Raw genomic sequence first — 10,240 nt, 5'->3', positions numbered from 1 at the left:
GCGTCTGGTTATCGGGTAGATTTTGTTTCGTGAATCAGGTTATTGGATTCAATCCTTTTACAGTTCCTGCAAACTGATTTGATTGAAAATTATAACTTTTAATTTTAACATTCCAGTTCAGTTACGGAATTTTTTTTTATTTTCCGCTTTCTTCTCAATTTGTCGAAAAAATTTAGGAACTGTGTCAAAAGAAATTAGAAGAGTTTAAGATTATATATTTGAAAATTTTCTTTCAGACAAAATAGAAACTTTTTATAATTTAGTATGAGAAATCAAAGTTAGCAACAGAAGAAGTGAATATACAAATTTAACAGAAATCCAACTTGTTCTTAATGGTGATAAATATTATTTAAAATACACAACAAAAACATATTTCTTCCTTGTAAAATATAATGCTGATAAAGAAAAAAAAGGCGGGACGGGGAATGTGGTAAGCTGCCAAGCTCTTTATTCTTTACTTATAAAAAAATAACAAATCATCATATCATGTTTTGCTCTATTTAACAAATAAGCGTAAGTTAAACATCAATATCAATAAATCACAAATTAAACACTGCAAAAATTTCGCAAAAATTTTTAAAATCGAGGCACAGCAAGCAGCAAAGGAAAAAAGCGCCACCTGCATTTTAGAACAATGTTTTGTGCTTGTAGCTTATATAGATCAAATAAAGATATATTTATTATTAAAGGTTACAAGGATGCCTTTAAAGATCTTTTTATCTGACAAATTTTGCATTTGTTTATTATTTTCTTAATCGCCGCAACTTGAAAGCCGTTTTATAGCTTTCAAAAGATGTTCTATCATGTAATAAACTTTTCTAAATGTTTAAATTTATTTTATTGAATGTATATCTTTTAATATACTGTTTACTCTTCCAGTCTTTTATCATTTTTAGTTTATAATTGCATTTTAGGTTGGTTATAAATGGTCTCATGGAAGGCTGTTTTCTTACAACGAAAATATAACCTAACTTATTATCTGCCGAAACCTGTTAATATGTTTAATCCTTTATAGATAAGCATTTTTATGTCTCTTGTTGTATGTTTCGTAATATGTTATTGGGAAGGTTTCCATACCATGATCGGCAGAATAATCGCCAACTCTTGCAACTTCCATGCTGCGGCCTGCAAGAAACTTAAAAAACATTACAGAAGAGGACCAACTTCAGAGATATAACTCACAGCTTCCCCAGGGAAAACCTATACATGTTGTTTTTTTTAAGAAAAAAATTGCAAGTTTAAAACCCATTTGTCTGATGTCTGTTATAGTTAGTGAAACAGGATCATGATATGGATCATTTGATGGGATTACAAGCTTATTAATGAATATGCCAAATAATGATGCATTTTTGAATTTAGAATAATTCTTAATAGAAAATTATCAGTGATATACATATATATAACTTACTGTGGATAATAAACATCATACTAATGATTTGTTAGACAGCTAAAACTGTTTATTGGTGCTGTTTATTTTATTGCCGAAATACTTGCAATGATGCTTTTCATGTTTTTATAATAAATAATTTTTAAAAAAATGTTAATGCTAATTTTGTTTACGTTTTAGTTACTTTGTAAGTTGATTTTTAAAGAAAGATTTTCGTATTGCAAATTACGACAGAAATACTGAAGTTCCGTTAACTTTCGGGTGCTTAGCCGCAAAAACTAAAATTTAAAAAAAACAATTACAGAAGGTGACCAATTAAAAGGGTTAAAATTGCAGCTGCCCTGGGCAAATTACAATACATTTGTTTTTAGAATTTTACAAGCTGATGCCTTAGTCGTGCCTAGTAGGTAATTATTTCAAAATATCCCCATTTTCTTTTTTAATATTGTATAAGGAATCAAATTTAAACGCATTTTTCTATTTTTATTTACCTTGTATTTGAAATTTAATTTCAAAAACATTGATATTTATAAGACAATGCTTTATTTATTTACAATTATAGTGTTAGTCTGACTGTTAAGGTCACTGAATATTGACTCAATATTGAACTCAGGTACTGAATATTGACTCAATAAATTCTACCACTAGAATAATAACTTGTTGAAAGAATAATTTAAAAGTGTTATTTCTTTTTTTTAAAAAAATCATATTTATTTTCTTAAAGACATTTTTTAAATTTCTATTGTTAATACCTTTCATGTTTCAAAATTTTAGATTTCCTTAGAACATGAAATTCTTCTCCATCCCCGTTATTTTGGACCTCAACTTTTGGAAACAGTGAAGCAGAAACTTTTTACTGAAGTTGAAGGAACGTGCACAGGAAAGTATGAAGCTTACAAATGTCATTTCTATTAAGTGTTAGCAACATTAAGGAATGTATTATTGCAAATGTCAAAAGAATTTTAAAAAATTTATGCATTTTTCGTGCTTATAAACTTACTGCTGTTGTTTTATTGGTGCATCACTTTTAAATTCTAACTGTCTAAACTAATTTTATTACAGTTGTGGAAAAATTTTACTTATGTTTTAATTGTAGACAGGGGTTTTTTTCCTTTTATTAAGTTTATATAAATTTTTTCCTGATTTATTTACATTTAAATGTTGTAGTTTATATTTATTTAGTACATCACTGACAAAATGTTAAAAATTTGAATAGAAAACTTCAATCTATGAGCAAAACTCCTACCTTCATATCTACATTTTTCCTGTAAATTATCAAAAAGGCCAAGAATCTCTCATGTTCCTTCTCCCTGTATCATTATGACTTACAAATAATCGAGGTGCCTTTGTAAATTGCAGTTTTGTAATTGAGTTTTATTTTGGCAAATTTGCACTTCCAATGTTTCAATTTATTCAATTAATTTGTGTTCAGAGTTTCTGATTTTTTTTTCTTGAAAAAAAATGTGGTTTACTTGATTTGAATCAGATTTTTTTTTCAATTAATATTAGATTTCTTAAAAGATACTTCAGTTTTAATGCATTTAATTTTATAAATATTATCATTGAAATATAATTAAAAGAAAATCATACATTTAAACTTAAATTATTGCCTTAAAACTTGTTTAATGTCTGTCTTAAAAATTGCCAAATGTATAAATTGTATTTATTAGAAAATTAGCAATGGACAAGATGGACAAATTAATATTATTATTTGAACCTATAAATTAACAATTTAAATTACATTTTAATAATTATATTTATAATTTTATATTTTAAACTATTTGTATCAGTTATGTGAAAGCTGATTTTTTTTTTAATGGTTATGTATATCATTGTAATAATGTTAATTTTTACTATGTATAGACATGGTTTTGTCATTGCGGTCACTACAATTGATAACATAGGAGCAGGCTTTATCCAACCAGGACGTGGTTTCGTGGTTTATCCAGTCAAATACAAAGCTATTGTTTTTCGCCCTTTTAAAGGAGAAGTTCTTGATGCTGTTGTAACTCAAGTGAATAAGGTATGATTTAAAGAGAAAAAATCTTTTGAATGAAATGTATTTATTTTTACAAAAATTAATGTTATTTCTACTGTTAAATAGGTTGGACTTTTTACTGAAATTGGACCATTATCTTGTTTTATATCCAGACATGTAAGTTAGTTTTTCTTTTATATAGAAAAGTGTTTACAATTTTCATGTTTCTAATTGATTGGATGTATTACACAGAAACTGTCTTGAAAAGGTGTTGTCATCATAGAATTACAATTTTCTTACTAACCATTCAAGGTATATTACAACTTTAATATGTTCTCCTAGAAAATTGTCAAAAATAAACTGTGGAATTCATGAAAAACATTTGAATATTTAAATTTTGACAAAAAATTTTTGTTATACAGTCAAACCTTGTTGATGTGAACATGCTTACCGTGAATTTCTTTTAACATGAGCTGATTTTCCACTACTTTTGGTCCTCTGTTCAATATAGGTAGTCATTTCTCCCACAGTCTCATAGGTTGTTCTAAGAAATTGATATGACTGATTTGTTTTTCTATAGGGGAAGACATGTGGAACTAAAAATTTTATTAAATTTCGCTAGTGAATACTTTAGTTTACTTTCCTATGTTGGATGCTTACAAAGCAATTAAAACTGTTTGTTCTTTTGTAATGCAAAATGAAAATGTGAATGATTTTTTTGGATACAGTTGATAAGTTAGAGGTTGTTTGGAAAACATGTGCTAATGTTAGTAACCCTGTCTAATTTGAGCAATCAATCAGTTAAGTCCTATTAGTAATTTTTCAGTAATTTTTTATTTGCTTCTATACAATTTTAAATATATATACAAAACACCAAAAAGTGCACTTTTTAAATTTAGTGTGAACTATAATATTTATTTCTTCCTTTATAAGTTTAATTTATTTTTTATAAAGTAACTGTCTGTACTTATGCATAGAAGTTATTGTTTGATATGAAGTGCAAAGTAAGAACATTTATTGAAATGAAATTTTTATTAATTTACATTTCAAACTGGAAATTTAAGGTAAGAAAACGCACATAGACAACATATATAGATAATAGAAATCGTCTACATATTGACGAATATTGATCTTTATTTTTAAAAAGATTCTGTACTGATAACATGAACTACTTTTAACATTAAAAAAATTTCTGTCCAAGTAGACATTTACAAGGTTTGACTATATATTGAACATACTGGGGCTTTTTATAATTGTTTCGAACCTTTAAATTTTTTTAAACTGTTGCTTTAAACTTTTTATATTTAACTAAAATTGCTACATAACTTACCTTAAATGAGTTTAAACTTGTTTTTCTTATTAGCTGCAACATTAGCATTGGAGCTAGCTTGAAGCTCTCACAGTTCTGTGAGCAACGGCATGCTTGTGACAATGTTGCCAGCATTGCGCACAAGTAACTTATACTTCCTAGACAAGCTGGTTCACATCTATTTGAAACTGCTTAGGCTTCAAGCCACCTCAAAGAATTTAACCCCAGACCTTCACAATGGCAGCTCAGTTACTATAACCACTGAGCCATCACAACTTGCATGCTGTGTCTCTGTTAGGTTTTTATAGTTTTTTTCTTCATTTTGTCTTTCTGCTCGGGATTTTAATTACCATTTATTCTAAAAGTATAAAATTGTTTAATTGTTTTTAAAAAATTAGTGTGGTGGATTTTTATCTAATAAAATTTGGATCTTTGAGCTATTAAAATTTTATTTCATAACATTATTGAAATGTGTAAATTTAATTCGTATGATCCTGTTATATACTTATTAAATTAATTTCAGTCTATACCATCTGATATGCAGTTTGATCCAAATTCAAACCCTCCTTGTTATCGTACAGATGATGAGGTAAATATATTTCTTTTTACTCAAATATTATTAACATAAAAACACTGAAAAATATTTTTTTAACTTGATAATCTGAGTAAGAACTGTAAATAATCTTTGTAAAAATGTTGATTGATATTCCCTTAGGAAGTTGTAATTCAGCAAGATGATGAGATACGGCTAAAAATTGTTGGCACGCGAGTTGATGCCACTGATATTGTAAGTTTTATTTTGTTATGGACTTCTTTTTATGCTCTTTAATGCACTTTTTTCACAATAAGTGTATTGCTTATTTAGCTTTTAATTATCTGTACTATGGATTTCTAATTTTAATTTTGTTTCTCTGAAGCAATTGCCTTTAACACTGAACTATTTAAAAAAGACAAAACTTATTTTTGTTTAAAATTATAATTAAATGTTTTGGTTTTTAAATATATTTTCCAGTCAGTAGCTCTTAAATCTGTTTGTCAATAAAATCCAGATATAATTAATAGTTCTTATAAAATTCCCTTGAGGAAAGGGTTGAAATTTTTTTATTGTTTTGTTATTTTCTTTTTTTCCTTCCTTAATCAAGTTATAAGTCAAAACATTTAATTTTTTGTTTTTGAAAATTGCCTTGCTATTGTATTCCCGTTTATTTTTTGGATTGTTTTGTTGGAAACAATCTGATTATTTTATAAAAATGTATAGATTACTGGTATTTTTGCCATTAAACACTTAAGAAAAAAAACTTTATAAACAAACAATATTTTTTCTCTGAAACCCTTTTTATTTTTATCCTTCAACAGTTAGATTTTTTTTATTTATTTATTTTTTTAGTCAAATCTTACATCAAAATACATATTTCATGTAATATAGTTTGTTTAGTTTCTATTCTTCTGTTCAATATGTAATTTTTGTTAAAATACATATTTTTACATTTTGCTGAGTTTTTGATGTGAGCAATTATAACAAATTGTTGCTAGGCAATTTTCTATTCTTTTCTTGAAATTTAATACAAATAAATTATTGAAAATTTGTTATATTGGCATTTACAGGTTTATGTTACTAGTTCTTAATGGGATTTTTTTTTTTTTTGTAAATCCTTTTTCTTTTCCAAAATGTGCCAAAGGACTGTTAATATTTTTTCTAAGAAGAAAAAAAAATTATAAAAATAGCATTTCTAGTTAATATTATTGTTTAAATTATCATTTTAGAGTGTTAGTAAAGTCCCATTTTACTAAAATTCGAAATTAATACTTATCTTATCAACCATCAGAGGTATAATACTAAAAACATTATTGAAATTTTAGTTAGATCTATTTCTTTTATTGGCTCATTAAATACAGTACTGTTTTGTATATAAATGTTATTTTCAAGTATTTTATTATTTGATTTAAAAGATTTCATTAAAATAATTTATAAATACAGTAAGACTAAATTGAACTTGTTCAGATCATTGCCTATTTTGGTAAATTAGATACTTTAGAAACTCACAAATCCGAACTACAATCATGTTATTTGATCTTTACTTTCCTACGCTATATTGAGAGTCCATTCTAATGATTAACAAATTAAAAACATTTTTTATTACTTATTGTGATTCATATTCACGAGAATTATGAATCTAATGTCAAAAGCATTCTTATTAGTTTGATAGTATTCTTAATATTAAATACCATCCCCATTTTTTTCTTCTCAATTAAGCTATATCATGCTTTGTATAATTTTTGAATATTTCTTCTAACTTAACAAAGTCCTTATCACAAATTTTAAAAAAATTTATATTTTGTCTTTCTATTGTATTATTGACCAGATGGTTGTTTTAGTTATTCTATAATAAGTATTTTTGGAGAAAAAAAATTTTTTTTTGAAGAAAAATATCAGTATGGATTATCTGAAAATTCAGATTGCCAGTGTTCAGATTTGTAAAGTTGTACTTTATTTCTGTTGGTTCAGAAATATTTAATTTTTTAATAATTTTTAAGGAACTTTATCTACTCAAAAATACTTACTATAGTATCCTTTCAATTGTTAGACTAAATTAAATAATGATAGTTAATAAATCTTTTTCTGTAGATTAATCCTAAAAAAATATTATTTTGTTTTTGATACATAAATTTCTTTCTCTTACAGTTTGCCATAGGTACTCTCATGGATGATTATTTGGGTAAGTTAAAAAAAAAAAGAGTTCATTACTTTTAGAGATTATATTGCCTGAAAAATAAATTTTGTTTTGTTACATTTCAATTCATTTTTAACTTGTCCATTTACTTGTTTGTAAATTTCTCGCTTAACCCTCTTTGTTAAAAATTTCACCTAGTGATATCAATCGCAAATTGCACAAGAGGTTTATTTATTTTTTTTTTTTTTCATATTGATTACCCTAGAGCAAGAATTTTTACTTTAATAGAATATTTCACTTTAAATTCTGTGTTTTAGAAATGAGACAGTTTTACAAAAGTAGTTAGTTATTTGTCTTGTGTTTGTTGTAATTCTACTAGATTGCAATTTTAATGTTGTAAATCTACTAGAATGCAAGCAATTTATTTCACTTCCTCAAATTTGATGGGGAAAATAATTTTAAAAGCCTGAAATAATATAAAACAATTTAAAAGACAAAAAATAGTTCACTATTAATTGTTAAAATTATTAAAATATCTTCATTTGATATTCTGGAAGCAATTTATGCAAGTTGTATATATATATATTCTCTTAACTCTGATTTTGGGAGCATTTTTGAATCTTTTTTTGTGTTTTTTAAATATTGTATTACAAAAAAAATATGTGTAAATTCATTAATTGTAAGGTTAAATTTAAAAAAAATACTGTAATCGTCAGTATAATCTTATTTATATTTTTTTCATAATTAAATAATGCAATTGTAAAACTGTATTTGCAATCCCCTATTTATGACAGAAAGAACTCTTTTATCAATTTAATCTAAAGGATTATGGATTATAATTATATTTCTATGATATACTAAGCTATTTAAATGTTAATTTTTTCCCCTTTCTAATTTTGTTTGTAAATTGATAAAGAATTGTGTCTAACTCATTTGTATTTCTTTTTAGGTTTAAATTGACACTGCTGGTGGTATACTGCCATGTTTTTATCTGTATATTTGTTTCCTACCAAATTCTGTAAATAAAATACTTTTACACCTATGCTTATTCTTATTTGCAAACCTGTTAAAAACTTTATGAATTATGTACAGAAATTGCATATTTACATGAAATTTTTATAATTTTATATAAAGAGAAATTCTACTTGTTTACATTTATATAAACTTAAGATGCTCAGGTTGAAATATATATTTCAAAACTTAAAAAGTTGAGATAATACATCAGCTGTAGATTTTATAAATCACAAAATTAAAAACTTTTTCTTTAATATGAAGGTTTATCCTACAATAATAGTGCTCTCAGATTTTGACATTTAAACAGGAAACAGCTGCATTTTTAATTATTTGCTTACAGCTGGTACAAATGTTTCCCTTCCCACAAAAGTTTCCCTTCTAACAAAAATTAAGTTTTAAAAAAACCTATCATAGTTGTATCACTTAGAAATTACACGCATTTGCTTAGACTTGTTAAATTAGCTCAAATTCACTTCCAGTTAGACTTAATTCTGCTCATAAATAACTCAGGATGTCCTAATCTAGAAAATATCCTAATCAAAGAATTTCATACTCTATTCTGGAAGTTCACAACTTTGTGTGTTTCAATTTATTTGGCATTAAACTTTTTTTTATACAATCAATTATATCTCACAAAAACTTATTCAATAGTACTATCATTTTATTCATCAATTACGATATTTTCTAGCACATAAAACTACTCCTGAATTTTAATTTCAAAATGGTATTGAGTGTATTCAGGGTATTGTTAAAAAAAAGCTAATTAAATGTTAAATTTTGCTTTCTAAAAGTCTCAATTAAATATAAAAACTAATTTTAATAATTTAAACAAATTATACAGATTTTTAGCCTTATTTTTATATTAATAACATAAATTTATGCAAAAAATAAGAATTTTTAATGTTCAGGTCGTGCTCTGATTCTGATGTTGCTTCAATTATTTTATAGAGTAAGTAAATTTTTCCATGCTAAGTGTCAAATTTAAAAGAAAAAAGTATACTATTGTAAATATATATATATATATACTATTGTTTTAAAACCAAAATTAATGGAGGGGTTAAACGATTTTTATTGCAAAACTTTTTGTCAAAGCATGGCTAAATATTTTTGAAAAAATCAAAATACTGGTAACACTTTTTTATGGTATAGTAAGCTACCTTAAAGTACCATAATATTTTTGTAAATATTTCTGTTTCAGAAACTTTCACAAGCAAATATATAAATGTTTTAACTGTCAATAAGATATGGTGATCAGAGATAGTTTACTTCTCTTGAACTAAAGGTGGAAATTAGATGTTTTTACTATTAATACTATATATTTTGTTAAAATTAACCCCTAAAATCATGTTTTAAAAAGAAAAAACTTTTTTATGTAGAAATAAAACTACGAGAAATAAAAGTTTTTCTAGTGAAAATATGGCATAAACAAACCGCTAAATTAGAAATGAACTGCAGAGATGAAGGAAAAATAGGTTCAATAGGTTGTGTGATGCATAAAATATTTTTGACACAGGGGATTTTTTTAATGAAATTCTATAACTATTACACTACTAACAAATGGACTTAGGCATAGGACAAGGCATATTATACAATAAGGCAGACTTAAAAAGAGCATATTTTTTTTAAAAAAAGTATATGCCTTGTTTGTATAAAATTAAAAGTGTATCAGAGTATACTCTTTAACCTTTTGCAGTCGTATGCCTACTCTCAATTGAGCTAGCTAGTATATTAATTCCGACCAGCTTGATGCCCATGTATAAACTTAATACAACGGCAAAGGGTTAAAAGAACTTGGTTTCTGTAGAATTGCTTTTTCTCAAACTTGACGAAGGAAATAATTTTAAAATCATGACATTACATCAGAAATATTGCAAAACAAG

General features: G+C 25.6%; 1 protein-coding gene across 1 annotated transcript; it reads left to right on the top strand.

The window, feature by feature from the left end:
• Positions 1-675: 675 nt before the first annotated feature.
• Positions 676-8,388, top strand: LOC107440505 (DNA-directed RNA polymerase II subunit Rpb7). The gene is made up of 8 exons (XM_016053451.3): positions 676-805; positions 2,162-2,271; positions 3,251-3,410; positions 3,492-3,542; positions 5,198-5,263; positions 5,390-5,461; positions 7,358-7,391; positions 8,296-8,388. The coding sequence occupies exons 1-8, from the start codon at positions 794-796 to the stop codon at positions 8,304-8,306; spliced, it is 516 nt and encodes a 171-aa protein (XP_015908937.1). The 5' UTR covers positions 676-793; the 3' UTR covers positions 8,307-8,388.
• Positions 8,389-10,240: the final 1,852 nt, after the last annotated feature.

Source organism: Parasteatoda tepidariorum, chromosome 3 (assembly GCF_043381705.1).
Source record: "Parasteatoda tepidariorum isolate YZ-2023 chromosome 3, CAS_Ptep_4.0, whole genome shotgun sequence".
NCBI lineage: Eukaryota > Metazoa > Arthropoda > Arachnida > Araneae > Theridiidae > Parasteatoda > Parasteatoda tepidariorum.
The sequence above is the reverse complement of the archived record's forward strand: the minus strand, read 5'-3'. Positions and strand labels throughout refer to the sequence as shown.

Coding starts and splice junctions, on each gene's coding strand:
- LOC107440505 (XM_016053451.3), top strand. Junction 3,411..3,491: donor TTGTAACTCAAGTGAATAAG/GTATGATTTAAA, acceptor ACTGTTAAATAG/GTTGGACTTTTTACTGAAAT. Junction 3,543..5,197: donor CTTGTTTTATATCCAGACAT/GTAAGTTAGTTT, acceptor AATTAATTTCAG/TCTATACCATCTGATATGCA.